Source organism: Ambystoma mexicanum, chromosome 2q (assembly GCF_040938575.1).
Source record: "Ambystoma mexicanum isolate Mex_15411 chromosome 2q, UKY_AmexF1_1, whole genome shotgun sequence".
NCBI lineage: Eukaryota > Metazoa > Chordata > Amphibia > Caudata > Ambystomatidae > Ambystoma > Ambystoma mexicanum.
The window spans coordinates 1,316,987,330-1,317,013,300 of record NC_090924.1 but is presented as its reverse complement, the minus strand read 5'-3'; the positions used below and the strand labels follow the sequence as shown (position 1 = coordinate 1,317,013,300).

The 25,971-nt window shown below is 44.4% G+C and overlaps 1 protein-coding gene across 1 annotated transcript in view; it reads left to right on the top strand.

The window, feature by feature from the left end:
* NEK10 (NIMA related kinase 10) overlaps positions 1-25,971 on the top strand; it is a 2,768,076-nt gene that overhangs the window by 2,218,646 nt on the left and 523,459 nt on the right. Inside the window, exon 33 of the mRNA XM_069648774.1 lies at positions 18,979-19,079. Coding sequence (XP_069504875.1) covers positions 18,979-19,079 — 101 coding nt within the window. The remainder of the gene's footprint in view (positions 1-18,978; positions 19,080-25,971) is intronic.

Here is a 25,971-nt window from a genome sequence, read left to right as displayed (position 1 = left end):
CTCTCAGGGTTTCCCTTCCCCAAGCTCAGGCCCCTCTTGGATTCAAACACAAGTTTAATAGGTATTAAACTTTGTTAGGCCTCTCAGGGTTTCCCTTCCTCAAGCTCAGGCCCCTCTTGGATTCAAACACAAGTTCAGTTGTCAGGATGTACCTTTCCTTTTATATTCAGTTCTTTCATACACGTTTCAGGTGTAGGGTACAATCAGAGACTTTCGAAACCGCCAGGTTCTTTGCTTCTCCTAGCCGTGACCACTCTGATCGGTATCCCCTCTCTTTATTTGTTGCCCTTTCCTTTTTAACCTCCCACCTTCAGGTGCTTCCTGCACCCTTTCCTTGCTTTCCTTTGTTTCTTTATCATTCTCGTGCATCCTCTTGCACACTTTCCACACTTTACTATCTTTAACATGCACACTTATACCTGGCTAAGAGGCACATTTGCACCTGTTCGTTTTCGTCACGTACCTCTGTTCGCTTTATTTCTATGTCTCTGCACACTTTTACACTCTTTAAATGTCTTCACTTTCCCTCTGCACCGCTAGTGCATTTTCCTTCTTTCTGCTTTTATTAAGCGTCTTTCTTAAGCTTCCTCTCGCTTTCTGCTCTATGACACATAAGCTTTCTCTCACTTTTCCATGCCGTGCCACTTTACAAACTGTGTCTTTCTCCCGCTCCACTCTAATCAATCGTATGCTCACGTGTTTCTCTCTCACTGACAGAAACTGACCGGGCAGCGCCGCGTTGATGAGCGGTCTCTCTGGATAAATGGGGTTGAGATCAGGGTCTCACCTCCTGCCCCTCGGGCAACTTTGGGACAGGCACCAGTCCCAAGGGAGCAAGCATTTTCCCGGACACCAACAGCAGGATGCAGGCTGTCTTGCTCCGCTCATTGGAGGCACGATTCCCTAGCCATGCTGCAGCACCTCACAAGCACTGGGCCAGTGTCTCGGCATGCCGTTCTCCTCCAAGCTGCAAGTCCTGCTGCTCCCTGCTCCTTTGCTTCTCTGGTCTGCACAACATCCCCAACTCGCTCTCTCCTCTGTAAAAAACCACACCTTTTATAGTTGAATAAACAGTCAATTGGAGTCAAGTGTGAGTGGTCATTATCAATTGCTTGACCCTGCCTGACTCTTTTAGTGGGACAATTTGTGCTCTTTCTATGGTAGGTTTCCCTTGCTTTCCCAATGTTGTTTCTATGTTTAATCCTCACTGATCCTAGTTGCATCCTCCTCATTTCAGTATTTGCTGGAAATGGGGAGGTGGACATGGGGTGTGATTATAAATGCCTTGTGAAAGCGGAGGCAGAGGGATGTGAAGTGTAATGGGATTGGAGATTAGATTGAGTTCCGGTAATTCTTTTGGTGAGTTGACATTATCGAGAAATCTTCTGAACATATCTTTACTGAAGGGAATGGTACCCTCTTTATGTCTGAGGGTTGATTATCAAAACAGGGGTGTTGAGGGTATTCTTTGTAACTTGGACAGGTAGAGGCTGAAGAGATCTGAATACAAGAACTTTGTTCTTGTTTTATTTGGGTCGTCTTCCTGCCCCGTCTTGGGCAACTGACTTCTTTCTTTCTCCCTCTTGGGTCATAACTGATAGGATCAGAATCAAAGGTCATGACACTTGGACAAGAGTTGTGGGAAACAACATATCCCATGAAGAAGTCCTTTGGTGGAATTATAAGAACTTATAAGAACTGTTGCAAGAGACTTTTAGAAACTAGCCCGTAAGGGTGAACCGGTTGGACCAGGAGAAGGCCATTCTTCTGTCTTCATTTCTGTTTGCTGAATATGTTTGATTAGTGTTAGGGACAGAGTAGAATAGTTTCTGGACAGAGTATTGATTCTTAATTTTGACAACCACCCTGACGACGAACACCCAGTTAGGTAGGCAATCCCTTTAGGTATAGGGAAAGAAAGGTCCTTTTCCTATTATTTGAATAAAACCGTGAGTTGAAATGCCACCCCTTTGTCCGACTCCTTCTGATTTACCACAATATATACAAATATATACATATCACAAACCCAAAACAGATGCACAACAAAACAATCACAGCGAGGCAGTCGCCACTGTATGCCGGGCACACAAATTTAAACAGAAAAAAGGAAAGCCACAGAGAGGCAGATGGCACTGTATACTACAGAAGATTGTCCCACCACTAACTTCAAGAAGAAAGCCAGCCAGGAGGATGCCTGCCCCAGGAATATACTGCAAATGCAAATCCCAAAACAAAAGATATAGACCACAAACATGCCAAGATATAAGAAAGACAAAGAAATAAGAAAAGAAAACAGAAATAGGAAGGAGACCGCACCCCTGCAGAATTCACAACACCCCAAAACCCCCACCGGCCACCACTTACCGGGCTAAGGATACAGACCAAGACAAGAACAAAAACAGTGTACATTTCCCGCTACCTCTCCACCTACAACCCTACCTCACTGGAAAACAAACAACCCACAAGCAAGATCCCATTTAAACCTGCACCTCAAAAGGATTCCAAATGTCACACCACAACAAACAGAAGACAGCAACTCGAAAGACATTTTCAGGAAGAACCCAACAAGAATCAGAGCCAAGCTTGAATCCCTAACCATCCACACCCCTTACATAATGAAAGACTGGAAAAAAGACTGCATGCAAAAACAAACAACCCACCTGTATGAACCAGAAAAAAGAAACCCATCTGTATTTTTTATTTATTTCATTTATTTATTTAATTTGTATATTTATAGAGTGCTATACAGCCCTCGGGCATCGAGGCGCTGTGAAAGGACATGAATGAAGGTTTGATTCAGGGTTACAAGAATGCGGCCCACAAAGGTACTTAATGCATAGTGATCAGTTACATAGTGATCGTTACAGTTAAAATTACAGGGAAACAGACAGTGTGTGCAGCAGCTTACGACTGTACAAGGGAAAACATGTCATACAAAGAGCCTAGTTTTGATAGCTTTTCTGAATGCTGCGTGAGAGTCAATCTGACGGAGGTCCGGTGGGAGAGAGTTCTAGAAGGTAGCAGCCATATTTGGGAAGCTCGTGCCACCCGCCCGCTCTCTGTGTGTGATGGGTGCTGTTATTCTGTTGGCGTTCGCCACTCTCGACGGTCTGGAGGTGGTGTGGGGGACAATTCTGTGGGCTAGGTAGGGGGGGCCAACCCGTGAAGGCATTTGAGCGTCAAGGCAACTGTTTTGAAGACAATCCTTTCCTTGACAGGAAGCCAGTGGACTTTCCTCCTGACTAACGAAATGTGGTCTTTTCGTGATATGCCCGTAGCGGCTCTCAGGGCGTTATTTTGAGCAAGTTGGAGTTTGGCCAAGTTCTTGCAAGAGGTCCTTACAAAGAGCGCATTGCAGTAGTCAATCCTAGAGCCAATGATTGCCCTTGCAATGGTAAGGCAGTTCTCTTGAGTGAGGAAGGGTCTGGCTGCATTAAGAAGTTTGGAATGGTACGCTGAGGCAGACGCTACAGCATTAACCTGTCTATTCATGGTTAGGTCAGGTTCGATGTACACACCCAGAGTCTTGATTACTTGGGAGACAGCAATAGGGATGTTGTCAACAGTAAAGGCGGAGTATTTCTTGCCCAGTTTACCCAGGGTACATGAGAATCCAATTATCAGAAGTTCGGTCTTCTCACTATTGAGACATAACCAGTTCTCTGCCATCCAGGATTGGATTGTAGAGTAGATGGAATTGAGGGTGTTGAGGTCGGCCAAATAATCACCTGAGAGGGGGGATCAGCACTTGGGTATCATCCACATAGTCGGTATGTGAGATGCACAAGGAGTCAAGATTTTGAATAGCGGCCTTGTAAAAAGGTTGTATAGTGCAGGAGCAATGCAAGAGCCCTGCGAGACCCCGCATTTGATGAGACTCGGTTTGGCACAAGAGGATTTAGAGAAAACCTTCACGACTCTGTCCTGTAGGAAGGAGGTTATCCAGGTACAGGCCCTCAGGGAGAAATTGGCTGCGGTAGAAAGTTGGTGACAAAGGGCCTGGTGATCCACCAGATCGAAAGCAGTGGATAGGTCCAGTAGGAGAAGGAGCGCGGGTTTGCCGACGTCTCTGAGATCGTCCGTTTGATTTTTTAAGTCGAGCTGGGCAGCTTCCGTGCCGTGCCTAGGTCGGAAGCCGGATTGCCGCAGACCGAGGAGTTGGTTGTCCTCGATGAATTCTTGGACTTGCAGATAGGCTGCTTTGTCCAGAATTTTAGTAAAAATGGCACGGTGGTAATTAGCCTGTGATAAAGCTCCTCAACGAGGAAACAGAGGCCACAATCCCCAATATCAGCAAATAACATCCTCATCCAAGAGAGAACCTCAGGAAGAGAAAACCCAACAAACAAGGAAAAACACACACACTACACTACAGCCTATTCAACGTAAGATAGCCAAACACAAAACATAAATGTACGACCTCCTAAACGAGGGCGGCATTGACACACTCTTTTTCACAGAAACATGGATATTGCACAATTACAAAACAATTGCCCACAAAGCCATACCAGACAACTTCAAACTAATACACGCCAACCGAGAACGAGAAGAGGAGGTAAAATCACAATGGCGAACAAAGACCACATCCCTGCCACACTACTCCCCGAACTGACATAAAAGACTATAAATCTCTCCTAATCAACATCAAACTCAATGACCAAGCCAACTTACCGTTCCTCCTGATCTACAGACCCCCATCCTACAACCCGAATTTTGCTACAAAGCTCACTGACTCCATTGCCAACCTTTCATCTTATCATGATAACATAATTTTCCTTGGGGACTTCAACATCTGGACCGAAAGAGAAAAGAAAACCACAGCAAACTCCCTCAGCGCCCTACTGGAAACATTTGAGTTCAAACAAATAGTGAACGGACCCACCTACACTGCTGGACACACATTGTATGCAATTTTCTGCAGAGATGGACTCTCAGCCACGCCCCACCGGTACTGATCATATGGAGACATCACCACTTAATCCCATTCACCATCAAAATCCCAAACCACCTATGGCCTGGAAACGCAACACTACACGCTCCTAACAAAAGAAACTGTCTTGATCTAGAATCCCTAACAGAACTGATTGAATCAGCCACACCAAATATCTCCCCGTTAAACCGAATGAGACCAGACTCAGTGAAAAAAAAATTTGACACCTGAATCACAGAGGCCCTAGACTAATTAGCACCAAAAACTTCAAAGCCACTACAAAACTTCAAAAAAAAGGCAGCAAGATGGTTCACAGAAGAACTGAGGAAATCCAAAAAACAAACGCAAACTGGAAATACTATGGAGAAACCATTGCCACCAATCTGACCAAAATAAATATCAACCACAACTCATAATGTGCAAATCAGCACCTCTTAAAACAAAAAAGCATACTTCACCACAAGAATGCAATCGGCAACAAACCCACAAAAAATATTGAAGAAATCCAAAACCCATCTTCATGCAACAAACATACCATTGCAATCCCTATGGGACAATATCACTATCCACCTAAGAACAAAAATAGAAATAAATTCAACAGACCATTGGCGCAAGCCACGCATCAATAAATACAAATCCAGAACCACCAAAAACCGTCACATCATCAACCACTGCAGCACTCGACCGATTCGAACCCATAAACGAAGAAGCTTTCAACAAACTGATAAAAGACACCAACCTCGCCGGATGCCCAAGTGACCTATGCCCACCAGGAATCTTCAAAACAATCATCAAACACAGAACCGAGCATCATCGTTCCGGCTACTGATAAACCTATCCCTAAACTCGAGATACTTATAACAGAACTGAATGAACGTACCTACTGCCAGTTACTTCAAACACCAAAAACATCTCCTGCGGCATACCACAAGGTTACTAGTCTCTCTCCACTCCTCTTCAAGATCTGCATTCCCGCTGTAATGAAACTCATTCGAACCCACAGACTTGCTGCCTACAACTACACAGGTGATACCCAACTCATCTTCAAGGTAACCTCAACCCAAGACTCAAACAACACCTTCAACAAATGCCTCACGGAAATATACACCTGGATGACAACTAACAATCTCAAACTAAACCCAACCAAAACAGAATTGAGGACCTTCCCCCCAGAGGATAACATAAGACACACACAACTGAACTGGCCAACAGGCAAAGGAACCCAACCAGAAGCACCTGCTGTGATAAAAAAAAACTGGAAATACTCATGGACAACAGACTCTCACTAAAACCACAAGTCAATGCAATTGCAAAGAAATGCTTTTACCTCCTGCAACTAATTAGAGGGGTACTCCCATATCTCTCCTTCCCACACAGGACCCTTGCAATCATCTCCTTAGTATTATCAAAACTTGACTTTGCGAGCAACCTCTACCTTGAAATGCCAGAGCGTCTCACAAAAACTCCAATGAATCCAACATACTGAGCAAGGATACTCCTGAGACTAAACAGAAGAGACCACATCACACACGCCCTGAGAAGCCTACACTGGCTCCCAGTAAAACAACGCATTAACTTCAATGCCCTAGACATCCCTCGCAAAGCACTACACGGACAAGGAGTGGAATTACTCCAATTTAAAATCAACCGCTACCAATCAGGAAGATCAAGCAACAACCTCCAAATTGAAACAAAACTCTACGAAAAAAGGAAATTAGGACCGCATTCTCCCGTTTGATAGCCAAACTATGGAACTCAATCCGGAAGGAACTAAGAATGGTAGAAAATACCTTACCTTCAGAAAATGACTGAAGACCTGGCTATTCAACTCACTGAGACTAACATAAAAACAGGCACCTCCCACAACTATCACCACAGACCCAAGACAATCAAAGTACCGTACGGACCCTGAGACCAACAATAGAACAACTACATTGTATTAACTAACCCTGCTACTCACTCCTCTTCAGCAAACCTCACACATAACCCACACAACCTAATGGGCCAACCCTACCACACACAAAGCACACAATCCAGATATCCGCCAAAAGAACAAACTGCCATGAACAAACAACCCAGACACTGCACTTTGCGCCTTCTGACTGAATAACTCCAGTGCGCACAATCCAAACACACTCAGAAAGCCGACTCGCACAGACGCCAGTTTCTCCTGGTTCTGCAAGCACCAACAGAAGAGTACAACCTCTTTCCTATCCCTCTTCCCTCACTAACCTACCCAACCCACCCAACCCAACCCACCTTCTTACAGAACTATGTGAGCGCCTGGAGACCCTGTAAATGGTAGCAGTGCACAGTTTAAATCAGTTTAACCTACATAACATAATATGAAACTATTAATCTAGGCCATCAAAGTGTAAAGTACATTTTATGTTGGGACCACAAATTATGTCCCAATGACCTCACAGTACAGCCCTCAGATCACAGGTGTTCTCAGTAGCAATACACACCACGCAAAGGGGGAGGATCCCCTGTTATAAAAGAGAATCAATTCGATCTGTGTCATGACCCTTTCCCCTGGCCCTCACTGGCAAGTCAGCCTTCCAGTTAGGGCCAGGTCAAAGGCCTTAAAATCTCATCCAAGACTCTCTTGGAGTCAGTCTGGCGCCTATGGCGCCAGGCTCATAACCATCATGAAGGCCAACATTAGAATGGGACTATTTACTTGGGACTATTTAACTTGGGGGGGTTCAGCCGACATGGAGGCACAAACATAGCTCAGTTACAAGGAACTGAGCTATGCAGTCTAGTCTTTTGGGTGTGGCAGGCCTGGGACTACTTTACCTGGACTACTTTGGGTGTGGCAGGCCTGGGACTATTTTACCTGGACTACTTTAACTGAGACTATTTAAACCACACCCAAACCAGCAGAACATGCTTTGCGTTATTCTGCTGTGGGCAGCGTAACGCTCACCGTGTCCCTTTCTTTGATGCCAGCTTACCTGAAACCAAGGACCTGCAGAGAGAGAAAGAACACTACGAAACTTACCTGGAACAGTATCCTGTCTTCAATCCATCGCTGACTTCAGTTCCACTCACCTGAAGGTACAAACTCCATCATCCGGCACTGCATGCATCCTGGAATACCATAACCTGGAAAGAGGAGAAAGAAAGACAGCATTAGTAAGCGTTTACTCACGTTTCCTCCCGAATGAAGAAAGCCACATAATTCTTACCTGGGTAGTTATCTCCTGGTCAGTATCATTGCTGGAACATCATGGCGCTCGGCGAGGAACATCGCAACCTGCAAGAAGAGAAAAGTCACAGGTTAGCAATATAAAAGGCGAAACAGCGCTGCGCATCGCGCATTACTCAACGGACAGCATCGCGCGCACCGCGCTTTCACCTACCGGCCCATGCTCATCTTCAAACTGCATGACAAGAGCAAAATACCTTTCCATACCCAAAAAGAAAAGAAGCAAGACATTATTATTCGAACTAAGAGGAACATAAGAACTGCATATAAAGACTGTAAAGCAGCAAACCTATGGAGTCGCAGCAGGCCTGGATTCCCACATGGGGGCTTGGACCAGTGAAGTAACTTGGTCGCTGCTTGCCCCCCACATCTACGCGCCCCTGCCACGAGGAGCAGAACAGAGAATCCACCTTCTACAATATTAAGACCCATCTTTAACCAGAGGCCTTGCCAAGGGACCGGGAGAGGGTTCGAGAGTGCAAATCATCCAACCAGGGCTGGGTGGCGTTCCCGTGGATACCAGGTGAGTGTAACAATCTGGCAGTGTGGGGGTTTCGAGTAGGAGTTGAGGAAGGAGGTTGCTATGGAGTGGTAAGAGATGGAGGCTGGAGAGTGAGTCTGAAAGAGATGAGAGAAAGAAAGAGATGTCATCAGAAGGGCGAGCATTGTTGGGGAGAGGCAGACCATATAATGAAGGGAGAGACTTGGAAGAAGGTTATATAAAAAGTAAGTTACTATCAGGAGGAGCTTAGTTATTGGGGATTGGAGGAGGTAGATTATTAGTGCAAGGCAGAGTTGTGGGAAGGTTAGAGGAAAGATACCACCAGGGGACCAACCACCTAGTGGAGGCATAGAGGAAAGAACTAGAGAGGGAGATATTACTACTATAGCTGAGGTGGAAGGACAGTAGTTACCCCCCAGGAAATAGAGAACCTGGGAGGTTGCAGTGGACAAGGTGAGTCCAGGGAAGAAACTATAGAAGGTGGGAGAACATTTCAGACATTGCAAGCTGACTAGAGGATAGAGTACACAGGCTAAGCTGGGTCAGCAAGAGTGTTTCCCGTTGTCCAAGACACTAGAGCAGGAAGGTGGTCAAACAAGAGCACTCCAGACTTCGAGCCAAGATCCTATGTGCTTGTGTCCACCCTGGAAAGACTCACCAGGAGCCATGTTCTACTAGAGGAGACCTCTCATCTTTTACAAGCCCAAAATGCTGACCTTGGTAGGTCTTCCTTACTTAATCAGCAAGTGTTCAGATGCACAGTCCAATGGCAAAGACAAGTTTTATCCATTGGACATTAAAGTCGGGGTGAACAAACCTCTTAAATTAAATATTGTACAAGATTTTCTCTATGATTTATGACACAGACCTTCTGGTGGCAGTTCTTTACTATTTGGCTAATCAGAGGCTTATTGATTGGCTAGTTGCCTCTTACCTGTATGTAATGTAACATAAAATGGTCTTATGTATTACCCTTCTGCCAATAATGTTGGCCTTCCTGCACGTGACTCTGTAAGAAAGGAGAGCAGGTTGTGTTAGTCATATAGTGGGATAGCAGATGCAGAAACCTGTGGTGTTGGTGGATGCAGGTCAGAAGTACATGTTACCTGTGTGGATATGAACCTCTTTGTTAGTGGTTGGTACAGAACGGGCAGGTTAGCCTTATAGGCAGCTCTCACATTGTACAAAAAATGACAGAATTGTTGTTTATAGAGGACGGATAGGGTCTGAGGCTTTTAAGTTGGTCATCTGAAGGATGCAAGACTTTACTAGTGAGGAGTTGAGATGAGAGCGGATAGAGGGAGAAGCTTTAGGGTGTTACTTCCTGGCTCTTGGTTGTAGATTTATCAGAGATTCAGGTGTGGGCCAGTGTCGCACAGCAGTACATCCATCAATCAATTGAATTTCCACAAGTGTTAGTGAGAAGAGTTTCTCAATTGATCACCTTAAAGTATTCCATCACATTTCTGGTGTACAGTTTTTAGTCTGTTGCTATTGTCTTTAATTTCTTTCAAAGTGGTTAGTTGAGACGCCAAGTATTTAGCTGTTTTCCTAAAGTCAAGTCAGGTGGTTCACTTCCAGGTGGAGAGGTTTGGGTAGGGATTTGCACAGCTTTGTGGCCAGAATTGAAAAAGAGTATCCTCCTTCTATTTCTTGTTGAAGTTGGGGACTAGTACTAGTATAGCATTGCTGGACCTATGTCTTCTAGATGGTAAGTAGTGTTGAAATGTACCTTTTCTTTTTTTTCTTTTTTGTTTTACGTGCTGAAAAGCCTGCAGGCATCAGGGCGTACACAAAGATAGGGGAGACAGAGTGACACAGACAACAAAAACAGTCAGGGCTAGAAATAAAACAGGTAGGAATGATGTATCAAAATCTGGCTAACGGATATAACAAAGAAGATTCTTCAGGAGAACAGCCCCCTCCATAGTATCAACCAAGGGGCAGTCCACAATGCCTTGAAATGAATCCTTCTTTTGATGGTCAGCTAGTGGAGAATATGTAATACTGTTCAAATCGCTTCATTCTGAATAGTAGTCTCGCTGCTGCATTTTGAACTCTTCGAAGTTACCTAATTAGATCATCTGGAAATAAAAGATAGAGGCTGTTGGCATAGTCTAGTTTTGGTAGTATTAGAGAAAGGATGGCCATGGCCCTGAGGGTGGATGTTCAGTAAGGTAAGATGTGGCATAGCTTGCTCAAGTGGAAGGAACAGTTTCTGAAGATGGCTCTAATCTGTGGATCAAGAGTGAGGGTGTTGTCCATTGTGGTTCCAAGATTCCTTACTGTGGTCCAGATTAGGCAAGGGCCCATCTCGTCAAGCCAAGGGATTTCGGTGGAATTATAATTTGTAGGATTGCAGAGCATCAGTTCTGATTTGTTAGGGTTGACAGTTAGTATATTTACTGTCATCCATTATACACTTGCGCAAGTCAGTTTTTAATGTTTGGAGAATTTGGTGACGGGTGGTTACGAAATGTGTAGATTTGTGTGTCATCTGCGTAGTTGTAGCAGTAAATACCATGTCTATTGATAATGTCTAGTAAGGGTGTCTTATAGATGTTGAATCTTAGAGGTGAGAGTGTGGATCCTTGGGGTACTTTGCAGGTAAGTGTGCAAGGCCGGTACTTGTAGGGGGCCAAGATAGTGGTTTATTTTCTACTAGTGAGGAAGGAGGTTATCCAGTGTAAAGCTGCTTCTTTAATACCAATATCATCCAGGCTTTTTAGTAGGATCTTGCGACTGATGGTCTCAAAAGCGTCTGAGATGTCTAGTAAAGATGAGTGCCCTCCGAGTTTTCATCCACATTGTTTTTAAGTGTATCCCAAATGGAGCACAGAGCCAATTCTATACTCCAAGAAAGTCTACATCTGTGCCTCATTCCTGAGGTGCTTTGTTTAAAAAAATCCCAGTTGGAGTTGAGCTTATATGCATTTTTTGAGAGGTTTCCGGAAGAAAGGGCTGTTTGACATAGGGCCTGGCTGGCTGGGTGATATGGGTCAGCTCTGGGCTTTTTAAGCAGAGATCTGATGTATGCAGATTTCACCTCAGCTGGGACTCTTCTGGTGCTGCTGAAGTGGTTGAAGAGGAATAGGAATAGGAATATGGCTGTTAAGTCTGGAGATTTTGTGATGGATTTGTAAAGATTCGGGGCATATGGATCCTCAGGAGATCCTGATGGGTTGCATGAGTAAATGGAGTTTGTTGGTCCCCTGCAGCCAGAAGGCAGAAAGATTTAGAGAGGAGGTCATGGGAGGTGTTGGTAATGGGAGGTGTAGGTGTAATCTCATTGATGGCGAGGATCTTTTGTTTGAAGTGTGCAGCAATCTGGTCACAGAGTTCTTGTATAGTGGTTAGGGTTATATTGCGGACAGTTGGGTTCTTTATTGCTCCGATCTTATACATTCCCCTTTTGCTGTGATGCACCAAATCAATGTGTTTGGAGTAGTGTGCCTTCTGTGTTTGACTCCTTCAGCTCTGTAAAGGTGCCACAGTGGATGATAGATAAATTTGCTAATGTGTAGATTGATTTTCCTCCAGATTTTCTCCAGTATCCGATTTTCTTTTTTAAGTTGTTTAGTCACAGGAATAGACCATACGGATTGTTTCTTTTTTTGAGAATTTTTTAAAGGTTTCTTTGGAGGCAATACAGTCCAATCAAGTTGTGAATCTTGTGTGGTTTTGCATCCAGTGTGGTTGATGGTCCAGCTGCACAGATGATAGATTTGGCTGCTTCTAGTTTTTCTATTAGGTAGTTGATGTGTATTGCCTTCCACAGTCTGGTAGATGTTTTTTTTTTATGGTACCGCAAGGTGTGGTGTCACTGAATATCGTGTATGGGATAATTAAGTGATCACCTAATGAGAGGTGAACTGGAGAGCAGACGGTAGTTGTTTTCTTCACAGAAAATGCCATCCAGGGTGTGTCCGGGTAAATGCTTGGGATCCTCAACCATCTGTTTGAGGTGTAGTGCATCAAGATTCACTCCAGGTGACTTTGTAATACCACTGTCTTTTTTTCTCAAGCCAGATGTTGAAATCTACATATATAGTTAGTAGTTGACGATCAATAGCTTGGATGGCCTTACAGATGCACAACATAAAAATGAAGGCTCATTTTGAGGCAGCAAAATACCAGCGCTTTCCTTCAGTCTAAGTGCACAGAAAATTAAGAGTATTCAGTGCATGTCAGGGCACAGTAAACCCAAATAATTCACAGTCAACTTCATGCTTAAAAACTCCAATCCCAGGCTGGGGAGAAGTATTTCAAGGTAACTACCAAAGTGGGGGAATGAAGGTCAAGTAAAGTGAAATAATTATTGATTTGTAACATTTTTTATGATTTATATATTGCTGCATCTTGCTGGCTTTGACACAACAAGGTTAATAAACATATGAAATACATATACCAATATATCAAAAACTACAGACAGAAATCGAAAAAAGCAATGTGCAAGAAAATATAAGAGTGTGTATAGGACAGGGAGCAAAAAAGTCAGGGTAAAGACTACAAAAATAACTTTCCCTCCTGTTCAGTTGGGTTCAAGAGAATATGCCCCTATTGAATCACAATCCTATTTGATTAAATAAATTCAGCATGAAGGAAGGCAATACAACATTATTGTCAACCATTATTTAGCATTGTGAGGACATTTTGGGAAAGAAAGGCAAATCAACAAAAGATCAAGATAACTTAAAGTCTACTAGGCGAGACAATCTAAATAATGATGATTGTCTTCAATCAAACAATGTCTTGAGCTCTAAGAAAAGAGGTGTAGAAATTCCTTTTCTTCCTAATTTCAACTACCACCCGATTGTGGGCTATTTTTCATCAGGACTGGATTCCTGTTCCTAAAATAAATTTCAAAAGACATGGTATCAGAAATCACTGGCAAAATAACTGTATTGTCAACATAAATAACAATTCACCCAAAGGGCACACGTACTTCACATTGATGCAATGTGGGCGTGGTATACTGTTAGCATCGTGGCCTGATCACCAGCAGCAACCAGTAGACAGATGGATCAGAAAAGTACCCCCACGGGTTAATGATCTGGCACATTGTCAATACTGAGCCTAGCTGCATGTCTAAAAAAGGTCAAGTAATTACTCACCGGTTGCAAGGGAAAAGTAGTCCCGCCTGGGAAAAATAGACCCAGGCTCACAAAGGCTGTGTAACATAAAAGAAGCAAACACATGAGGGAGAATCCTTTTGCTTAAAGGGTAATTAGTATTCTGTAAAACATTCTTCATGATAAAATGTCATTCTGTGAAGCATCGGGCACCTTGAATTAGAAAAAAGAGACCAAACACGAAGGAACATACTCGTACCTTCATCAACTTGCCTTATGGTGTAGAAACTTGTGCCAATGAAGAGCGGGATGCACGACCGTGTTGGTGCTCCTATGTCGGACGTTGTTCAGTGCCCCACTCGAGCTGTGCTCTGATTAAAGAAGTCAACAGACAGCTACTGTGGTCATGTGATAATGTGGACACCATGCCAGTTAAAGTGGGAACCACGTGGTCAGTAGACATGGTCAACGCTGCCGGACCGTCGATATGGCGACAGGCTGAAAGCGTCTTGATGCTCAGTCGAGGCAAAAAAAGGGGGAAGATTCTGCAAACCCATCACCAGCAAGGGCGCAAACAATACACTAAGGGGGCACTGCGCTGGCTGCCCACACAAGGTGAGGGCCGCTGCAGCATCAATCCAAATGCCAAAGAACAAGACCAACCTGGAACTGTGAGCCCCGAACCAACCCAAGGTAAAGGAAGGACCAATTATGAAAAGGTCAGGCATCAAGGCCAATATATGCCACGCATCCCCCGGTGGTGTAGGGTGGCTGAGTGGCCAAACACAGGAGAGAATTAAGACAGGAGACAAAGGGAAACCAATTGGCTAACTAAGTGGGCGGGCTACTGGAAAAAAACTTTGCTACACAGAGCCAAAATGCACAAGTGCATTGGCACATGGTGCCAATTTATGTGCCCAAAGGCTGCCATTCTTCTTGCGGGTTCAATCCAGAGTGAAATGTGTCAAGTTTGTACAGCCACAACTGTTCTTTTCTGGCTAACTTGTATTAAATTTCACTGGTGTTCGTTCCCTGGATTTTATCGATAATCCACCATTTGATGTCATTGTCACTATGGCCCATCGACACAAAATGCTCCACAAGGGATGCAGCCATAGTTTTAGTCCTGATATTAGACCAATTTCACTTGTCTCGTTGTTTTCCCTACATATGCTTTGTTGCAGGAACACAGAATGACATACACCATATTGGTGCTCTTACATGTGCTGTGAAAGTCTAGATGCCAATCTCTGTGATTTGCTTTAAAATTCATAGTTTTCAATGTAAATTTGCAGGGTACAGAAATTCCACAAGGGTAGTGCCCCTTGACAGGTGGCAATCCAATTTGTGCTCTCAAATTGGTCAGATGTTTAGGAAGGCAGCTATCCACCTACACTAAATGCTGCCTGAGATTTTTTCCTCTTTTAAAGCCAAATAAGGGGGTTCAAAGTCTGGACAGTTAATTTGGAGACTATGCCAATTCTTGAGAATCCATTTTCTCAAGGCATTACTCTGTGGACTGAAAGTGGTTACAGATACAGTCCTAGATGTTTCTTTTCTGTTGGCAGTTTTGTCCAAAAGATTAGATCTGACCAAAAATCTCACACTTTTTCTGCATTTTTTAAGTGCATGCATGGGATATCCCCTGTCCAAGAAACTATTGAATACAATATCTGCTTCTTTTATGAAGTCCTGCACTAAGGTACAGTTTCTTCTCTCGTGGATAAACTGTCCAAAAGGTATATTATCCCTTAAGGCCTTCAGATGGTAACTTTGGTGATGTAAGATGGTATATCGATCCGTGGGCTTGCTATAGAGACTAGTCCCCAATGCTCTGCATTGTATTGTACTGTTTATTTATAAAGTGCCAATGCACATGAAAGTGTTTCAAAGCGCTCAAGGAGGGTGGGAACATGGGGATAAAACAGTCACTCAGAGCCCTTGCCTAGAGTAAGTGCCTATAATACATTTTAAAGTTGAGACACAGCAAATAGGCCTGACAGCGATTCTGCAGTTTCACCAGTGCAATTAGGGGGTGAAGACAAGGGAGAACAGACAGACGATCTTCAGGCACGATGCATTAATCTATCACTTTGATTGTAATGTCTAGAAAAGGAATGCATTCATTGTTTTTACACATAGTGAATCTGAGGTTGGGATGAGACTGTTGATCCAGTCAAAGAAAGTTTCGATGTTAGCCTCTCTCGTGTCCCAAACAATCAAAATATTGTCTATGTATATCTTATATGGCTTAGTGCTGCAAAATAAGGATTGTTAGGATTCAAAATGGACAGCTCTTCAAATTTGTCCTTATATAAATTGGCCAAGTTGGGGCAAAATAGGCTCCCATCACAGTGTCTTTTCTTTAGATGACAAAATTGACTTTTGAAACGAAAGAAGTTTTTATTTAAAGCTACTTCTAAGAGTTCCAAAATGAAATCAGTTGTAACAAGGTGAGGTTCCTTTCTTTCATTCAAATCATCTTTGCATTCTCATATTGCCTCACCCTGAGGTATATTGGAATATAGAGATTCCACATCAAGAGTGACCAGGAGATTGTGGTTAGATTTAAAGGGGAAGCGGTGGTGACAGCAAGAAAGGCAGGGGTGGCAGATGCCAGTGGTTTAAGGAAGAAGTCAATGAATTTCCCCACTGGTTCAAGGACTGTGCCACACAAGGAAACAATAGGTCTGCCCGGTGGTTTGGCCAGGTCTTTATGTACCTTCGGCAGGATGTAAAAAAGTGGTGCCATGGTGTTACAGGTGTTAATACATTCAGATTCCTTGTAGTGAGGTACCCTTCCTCTTTACCTGACATAGTAATTTCTGCCATCCGGGCTTGGATGGTCGGAGTCGGATCGCATTGGAGGAGCCTATGAGAATCTGGTGTATAAAGAATTCTATGGGCCTCATTGTCGTAGAAATTGCTATCCATACTGACCACTCCTCCTCCTTTGTCTGCACTTTTGATTACAATGTTGTTGGCATTTTATAAAGAATGCAAAATCTTTTTTCGTTTTTGTCCAATGTTAAAATCCAAAGGGGATGCTCCATCCCTAAAAATGGCATCACAATCCTTTAAGATTTCTTTTTTAAATGTGATAACTTCCTCCTTTGAGATCATGTTGTTAGGGGGAGTAAAAGTGTTTCCAGGACAGGGAAGTGGGAGCTAGACCATGGGTGAAGATAAAAACTCCAATCCCAGGCTGGGGAGAAGTGTTTAAAGGTAACTACCAAAGGTAATGGGTGAAGATAGAGGCTCACAATCCCAGGCTGGGGAGAAGTGTTTCAAGGTAGCTACCAAAGGTGGGGGAATGAAGGTCAAGAAAAGTGAAATAATTATTGATTTGTAACATTTTTTATCACAAAAAATCATTACATTTTCATCACAAAAAAAAGAAAGCCTTTGTTTGGGGACACATCTCATCAGCATCTTCCCTCTTGTACGGGTGCGCAGAGAATATGAAGTATACAGCACATTCCAGGGCACAACAAGCCTAGTAAATGCTCAGCAACTCCTGCACTGGGCGTGTAGGGTGGGCTATTGGCCAGGAAGGTGAAGTGGGTGCAAGGTGAAGGGGAAGATCGAGGCTTGCAGAAGACTCTTGCTGATGTTATGTTATATTATACTGCACGCATCACCACTGAAGTGGTCTTAAAGCGCCAATACCATGTCCCTATGGGCGAACTGTGACCCCACCCAGGGTGTAACCAGACTTTGGTCTGTGGGGTGAAAAGGAAATCAGGAAAAGATAAGCAGGAGTTGGAAAAGTAGGAGAGATTTAGAGAACAAACCAGACATACATAGGTCACAACAAAAGGGAAAGCGTACATAGGATTGAGTGAAAGTGATTGCTGGAATGCATGTTTAGGAGTATGGGTCTAGTTCAAAAGTGGTCATGGAAAGGATCATATTGGACAAGTCAATTATCTTGTCAGTTAGCAGTGCAATGTCATGATGGTATTTTTCAAAATCATGTTATGGATGTGTGATGGCCTTGAGATGTGCTCAATAGTTCCTGTAAGTTGTGGGGGCTTAAAATCAGTCTTGTAATGCTGAGCACACTGACAGCAGTATTAGAGCCGATAGATTGGTTGTGTGCTGAATGAAAACTGGGGGTACACAAAATGGACAATATGACAAAGAATCTCCCCACCCTGAGCCATAATAGAATAACTGCACCCCAAACAAAGGACACCTCTGTTTGGTGTCACAACTAACCAGGTTGTTACTTTCAGTGCAAGAATTGTACATTAAGAACTTTATTTTTAGGCTCTCTGAAGATCTATTTAGATTACACAAAGCAGTACTTTGAATAATAATGGACAGAAAGGCAGAGTTGCACTCAAAGGTAAAAAGCCTTTTTTCGTCTAGGGGCACTGCATTTAGAATGGTGGTGTGACCATTTGTAAGTGGGGTTCAACATTTGACAGGGGTGTGACTACAGTACCTGAGTTTGCCAGTTCTCCCACAAGCATTAGTCAGTTAAGAAGGATCAAATTAGGAGTTCAGGCTGATGGTGATATTTTATGGCTGCAGCTAAACAAACACTTTGCCCCTAAATCTACTGTGTAGTGTTTATATTCATTAACAACATTTAACTTATAATGCTAATTAAGGTGTTTACTCTGAACATTTCATTATTTTGCCCACATAATTATTGTATTATAATTAATAATGTTTGGATGAAAATTAATAATACAAGACCATTGGTGTGGAGGATCAAACCCACAGGTCCTACAGGCTTTCTTTCAAAGTGTGTATTCTAACGCATGACCTGCCAACAATCTGCCTGGTAAGTTAGCAACATACTTTAACCTGTGCATTGTGGGCAGAGCATACATGTGCAAGCATCTGTTTCGGGTTATCTGGGAAGTAGTAAAAAGAGACAGAGAAATGGACAGACTATGGGGAGCAGGTAGTTGATAGGGTAGTTGGGTTTGAGGGGTGTTATTGAGATCAGGGATAAAAGGAGAATGCCTGAAAACAAACTTCAGAGAAAAGATATATGTGCAAATAGTTGGGCAGTATATATACCTCTTTACTGCTAGTTCAGGATTTGCAAACAAGTAAGGCTTATGTGTTCATTGTTTGTGTTAATTTTTACAATGCCATTAATGTGTTACTTTTCCAGAGGTTGGGATAAGTAGTAGAGAACCTTAGAGATGTCTATAAGATATTTTTCAGAATTCATGAGACAGAGAATGAACAATTCAAGCTATGTAGTTATACCTTCTGAATTTTAAATTCTATTTGGCAGCATCTGCAGGAATCGCTGTGTCGCAAAGGAAGGTTCGTCAGATCATTGACCCCATCCAACAGATATTAATCCAGTTACACAAGATTATCTACATCACACAGGTATTTATTTGCTATGTCTCCAAAGCAGCTATCTTAAAGTATTGCTGATTTATAGGGACCTTTGTAGTTGTGTATTAATGGATTTTAGCTACTGATGTTTGAAAGTAAAGCTCTGTTCTGGTGGGTTCTGTTATGAACCCTTGTTCAATGCAAATTTTCTTTACCAGCTCCTTTGCAAATCATTTGTCGGGTAGAAGAGCAAGGGCTCTATTATAGAGCATATGTTAGTGGCTCAGACAGTAAATTGTGCCTTTTTGAAGAACTACGAATGATGTGGCATTCTTTATGCTGTAAATAAATCCTTCAAAACTGTAAACATGACTGGCAGTCAATTTCAGAGTCCTGGATTCTGACTGGCTGATGGCTGGTCTATATCTGACATGTAAACACTATATGGGCCTAGCCTCCCTTTGCAAATCCCTTATATAGATATATAACATACATCATGGCAAAGGTAAATGTCAATGGATTGCATTCGCCCACATATTCCTCATCAGATAGATATCCATTCCAGTGTCAGCTGCTCGGAAATGTTTTCGACAGTGGGCAGAGTATGAATCGACTTGACCGTAGATCCCTCTTTGCTCGAACGTGCCACTCGTCGGCTGCCATATATACTAAATCACTTTGCCCCTGTACTTCTGTTCCTTTTTTCTGCATGCTCAGCATGCTGCTATTTCGAAACATGACTCGTGAGAGAATCTTCAATTCAACTAGAAATCGTCAATTTCAACCACTTTCATTGACTTGTCTGCTCCTGGTTCAAGCGGTGTCAGGAATGTAGTGCCAAGATGTCGATCACCGAACCGCATGGCATCTGCGTGTGGTGTCTGGGTAAAGATCACGTCATTGAGGATTGTGGCTCTTGTCAGAAAATTAACCCTAAGTCGTTGAGGGAACGGTGGGCAAAGGTAGCACTCGGACAACCCCCATCAACATCCCTAACTCATTCGACCACCAGGTCGTCGATGCAAGAAATAGAGGGTCCTACACCCAAATATGAGGACAGGACTCAAAAGAAGGTCAAGATAAGGTCACATTCACTGAGCCATTCGTTTCCTCGTCTTCCCGCAAATAGAAGCAGCACCGCCAACACAGGCTCGACTCACACTCGTCGGAGGAACGGAGTAAGACCTACCCGACTCAGAATGCATCGTAGGCTGAGTGGGAGGCTTTCAAGGAGCAGTTTCTCCAAATGTTTAAGACAGCCACTGCTGGTACGACTCTGGTCTTGATGCAGCAGACTCCCACGGCTCCAGTTGTATTCCAGCATCAAGGAAGCCAACTCGGGTCCGAAGCCCTCGTGCTTGACCACAACTGCCGAGAAGTCGGCCATCATGCTGAAGGGCCCGATATCACAGGCGCCACTGGGCCAGGTGGGGACGACGCCATCGACGTAGATGGTCGACCACTCCTTTGTTCCTGAGTCTCGATTGATGTTCTTCAACACTATGCACTTGATTTCCGACCAGGTACCTTTTGGCTTTGGGCCCTTGTCGAAAGGGGCCAGTGGAGATGATTACTTTGCCCACCAGGCTCTTGCACAAGGGCTCCATGATGCTAGTTGTCTGGACACATCCCCTGACGTAAACATGCAACGAGCCACCCCATATGGGCATGCTAACGGTCAGTACTACAGGAAGGTTGAGAGGTTTCGTTTAGTTTCTTTATTTGTACCGCGCCCCAAACCCTAGGGTAACTGGGCGCTTCAAGTTTATACATAGGTTACAGATTTATAAAAGCATGACTTTGCAGATAATACAGGTGGTTTTACAAGAGTTACAGAAGAATGCAGGAGATTTTACAAAATACTTTTACAAGGTGAATCTACATAGGAAGAATATAACAACAGATATAAGTGCAGGGTGACCAGTGGTTACAGATTGTGGTTGAAGAGGGGAGCCATGAAAGGCAGTGATTACATCGGGTGTGGTGCCCTGACAGTGTCAAGCACTGAGCAAGTAGGGAGCTTCCCTAAGAGCCAGCTTTTTACTTTTGCTCTGAAGGTCCAGAATGCGGATTCTGTCCTGAGGCTGAGGGCATTCCATTGTTTGGAAGCTAGCACTGGGAAGCTTGCTCTCTCAGCTCTTTTCAGTTGGAATCTAGGCACAGTTAGGCAGTGTGAGTAAATGGCCTGGGTAGGTCTGGCGGGTTGGTGAATGTTGAATTTAAAAGCTAGATATTTCGGGGGGGTGGGTGATGACCAGCGTGCTTAGAGCGATTCTGTCCCGAACTGGAAGCCAGTGAACGTTCTGTCTGAAGCTGGAAATATGTGTGGATCTAGGTATACTTAGAGCTGCTCTTAGGGTGTTATTTTGAAGGACCTGAAGTTTGTTGAGGTTCCCTGCGGAGGTGCCTAACTAAAGGGTGTTGCAGTAGTCGATCTTGGATAACACAAGAGTCCTTGCTAGTGTGATGCAGCTACTGGGCGAGAGGAATTGTTTGCAGGCGTTAATTCGTTTGTTAGTGTAGGCCGTAGAGGACGCAGTTGCGTTCACCTGCTTCTTGAGGGACAGTGTGGAGTCTAGGTAGACTCCCAGAGTTTTGATCTCTTTGGCTTCTTTGATTGCGTAATCATTGATGTTGATGGATGTGTAACGGGGATCTCATTTGTTCAGGCGGTTTTAGGATCCCACGATCAAAAGCTCAGTTTTATCGTTGTTGAGGCAAAGGCAGTGTTCTGCCATCCACGCCTGGATTACCAGGTAGATCTCGTTGATTCTTTTACAATCAACTTAATAGCTCCCTGTGAGGGTGATGAGAACCTGAGTGTCATCCGCATAATTGGTATATGTGACACCCAGGTTGTCAAGGCGGTCATAGGGGAGGTTAGTGAAGATGTTTTAGAAGGCTGGAGAAACGCACAAGCCTTCTGGTACGCCACAGTGGATGGGGATCCACAGATGCCGAGGGTGCAAAGACCCTGGTGGTGCGGTTGGACAAGAAAGATTGTATCCAGGTAGAGGTGTTGCTGGAGAAGGCAGCGGCTGTAGACAGATGATCAGTAAGGATTTGATGGTCTACCAAATCAAAAGCTGCCGACAGGTCTAGCAGCAGGAGCATGGCAAGCTTACCGTTGTCCTTAGCCTCATCCATTTGGATTTTGAGATCCAGGAGGGCAGTTTCCGTTCCGTGTCTGGGCCTGAAGCCAGATTGTCTTAGTCCTAATAGGTTATGATCCTCCAGGTGTTTCTGGATCTGGCTGTATGCCACTCTATCTAGGATCTTTAGTATGTAGGGAACGGTGGGGATGGGCCTATAGTTTGTGGGAATGTTAGGGTCAAGGTTGTTTTTTTTTAAGACGGGAATGACCCAGGCTTCCTTGAGGTTGTTGGGTACTGCATTGGTTTCAAAAGAGAAGTTGACTAGAGCTGATATGAACGGGGCTAATTCCTTAGCAACTTCCTGGATGACCATGGTTGGGCAGAGGTCTCCTTGGCATTTTGAAGGTTTGAGACTTTTGATAATTTTTTCAACTTTTATAGCCGTGCCTGACGAGAAGGACAACAGTGGACAGTCTGGAATGTTACGTGGTGGGATGGCGGTGGGGGAGGGGGGAGTTCTTGATCAGGTTGTTCTTTTTTTGCTCAATTTTGCTTGGAGCAGAGCTATTTTGTCTGCAAGAGCTTTCTGGATGTTTGCACACCAGGTTGCGTCTTTGATGCAGGTTTCTGAGGGTGGTGCAGGTGACTCTAGCTCCCTGGAAATGCTGAAAAGCTCTTTAGTTTTGGATTTGGCGTTGTGGATATGGTTGTCATAGGTTTCCTTTTTTGCATTGATGATAGCAGTTTTATACGCTGTTGCTGCTGCGGTGAAGAGGGCCTTATTGCTAGGGTTGGGGGATTTTTTCCAGCAGGTTTCTGCTGCTCTTTTGGCATTCTGCATGGTTTTGAGGTCAGGCGTAAACCATTTGTTGAGGTGGGCTGTAGGTTTGGCTTTGGCTAATTTGATGGGGGTGATGCTGTTTACAGCTGCCTCGCAGTGTTACATGTGTGGCTGGTCGAGGCGGGCGTTGCCATGGATGATAAAGGATATGAGGTGATGGTCCAACCATGCGGTAGGGGCGTTTTGGTGGATGGTTCTAGAGCAGTTGAGGTCTGTCAGCCAGTCCAGGGTTCTGCCTTTATTGTGGGTTGATGTGGAGAAACAGTGGTTAAATCCAAGTTGGGAGATGGTGTTTTCCACGGATAAGGCATTGGTGTCGTTAGGATCCGATAGACCTAGGTTAAAGTCACCGAGAAGTATTATTTGTGAGCTACGATTGGTGTTAGTCAGTAGGTCAGAGATGCCTTCCTCAAAGGAGGAGATGGGGTGGAAGCATTGTGTCTGGGTGGCCTGGCAAAGCCCTTCTCTACCTATGATATTCTGGACAGAGGTCCCCCGACAGAAACGGCATTGCCCTTCAACTTTGTAATAGTTGATCCCATTCCCACCTTGTGGCAGAAGCCTTGCTCCACTACAGCTGTGAATTCGGAACTGACCAAAAAGTACAAACCGGTTAGGGGGGACCTACAGTTTCTATCTACTCACCCTACTCCTGAGGGTCTAGTGTGCAAGCTTCTATACTGAGCTCCAGACCAGCCACATCTACTTCGAATTGCCAACAGACAATGAGTCTAAGACGATTGCTGCCCTGGCAAAGATTTTTGCTTCAGGCAGTGTGGCCCACAAGGTGGTGAGCACATCCTGTGCATTCGACAAATACTCCCATGGTCTGTGGAGACTGGTTGAGCAGGCAGCAGAACAAATGATATGAGGAATGGTTTTCTGTGACTTGTGGATGACTGCAAGGAGGTGGCTTGCCAAGCAATGCAGTAAGGCCAGAATTCTGCAGATTGTATGGGCAGAACAATGGGATCGGTCACTGTACTGAGAAGGACAACCTATCTGTATAGTTTGGGGTTCTCGCCAAATGTTCAGGTGAAGTTGCTGGACATAGCATTCGATGGGGAGCACCTGTTTGGCCCTAGGAATTATGAGTCCTTGGAGAAATTCAAGGGCTCTAAATTAGCTGCAAAGTTGCTGTCACTGGCTGTGCCAGTACCACCTAAATAATCTTTCGGTTCTCCTCAAGGGGAAGAGTCCATAGGCAGCATGTCCCGTTTGGGAAGAGGACACAGCTCCCATAAGCCAGAAAAGGGCATAGGCATTTCTTGGATCTGAGACGTGGCACAGGGGCCTATAGGGGTCAGCAGACCGAGTCGCTTTGAGTTCTCTCCTCATGTTTTTCAGGTGACAGTGAGAATTTTCTCCAGTGGAAGACGATAACCTCTGATGCTTGGACATTGCAACTCGTCAAATGGGGGCACTGACAGATCACCTCCTCCTCACCATCATCCAGAACAGGAGCTCCAGGAAGAGGTCTCCAGATCAAGGATCCTTCTTCACAATCCTGGTTATGACCCAATTCCTGAAGGGCCTTGTACATTTCTGCCTACCCCATTTGTGGTTCCGGACAGATACCTAAACTTGGTTCTCACATTCTTGATGGCGTCTCTGTTTGAGCCCATGCATTCATGTCCTGTCAGACTACGTACCTTGAAAACTGCCTTCCTGGTGGCAATCACATCAGCAATACGTGTAAGTGAGCTTCAGGCTTCATCCTGTAAGCTGCCTCACCTCTGATTCTTTAAGAAGAAAGTCTCACTCATGCTGCAAAAGTGGTCTCTAAATTACACCTGTCTCTGAACATCAATTTGCCAGTGTTTTACCCCACTCCACATTCTTCCAAAGATGAGGAGAGGCTGCACAGGTTGGACCCTAAGAGGGATCTCAGCTTTTATGTGGCAAAGACTACTGAATTCTGACAAAATGAGAAGCTTTTTGTGGCTTTTACTCTGTCCAGACAGGGATTGACTTCGTCAAAACAGACAATCTTTAGGTGGATAACTTTCTGCATTACCAGAGAGCATTGTGACAAATCTAGTGTGATGAATTTGCCAATGTCATTACTGCTTCCTCGGGGGGAACCTCCCCTAATGTGACCAGGGTGAGACAGACACTCTCTTATCAGAACCCTGAGGGTGGCTATTTGAGGGAATATCACAGAGGGGGAGATTGCCTTCATAGAAGTAAGGGTGACTTGCCGGATAAGACATGATTTTCCCTTTTTCCTTTTGAGGATACCTCCTCCATTCCCCATGCCTAAATGACATATTGTCATACCTCCCCTCAGCCACCTTGGACAGTCACTGAAAATCCTTTCCCATGCTCTGTAAACAAGTCATCAAAACCTGACTTGCCTTTCAAGACTGCTGAGAACACTTTACCAGATTTTTCATACAAGTCATCAAGAATTGGCTTCCCTTTCCTTAAACGCAAAAGTACTGTAACAAAGAAGATGAGCTGAGTAATGAAGATCTTATGGAGGCAAGGAAAACAAGCTGCACTCTAGTTATTGCAGCAACAGGACTGATGGCAGCCGATTTAAACCTGCAAACCAGTTTACAAGGAGATGCTGGCTGGTGCGAGGTCAGTGGAGTCAAACGGCTTACCGAAAAGACAGAGGGGAGCTGACTTCAGTGGAGGGCATCCTGCGAGGACATCAGAAGCAGAAGAAAGCTTCCGGTTGTTCACAGGAACTGAATGTCAGCCTCCACACACCTAAAGCTCAGAGAGACGCCAAACAGACGAGCGGGAGCCGTGAGAGGCACAGAAGCTATGAGAGAGTGCGAAACATCAAGGACTCCATGGGGATGGAGACAATGGAAACACTGGTTCTGTCTATGACGGAGCCAGTGTTTCCATTTCCGCCTGCAGCCGGGTGGCGTTACTCCCGCCAGGTCAGACTTGGCAGAAGTGACACCTCCCACCTACAGAACTCGGAATCAGCGGTGCGGAAACAACGATGGCAGTGGATTTACCCCCACCGTTGTTTCCTGACCGGCAGACT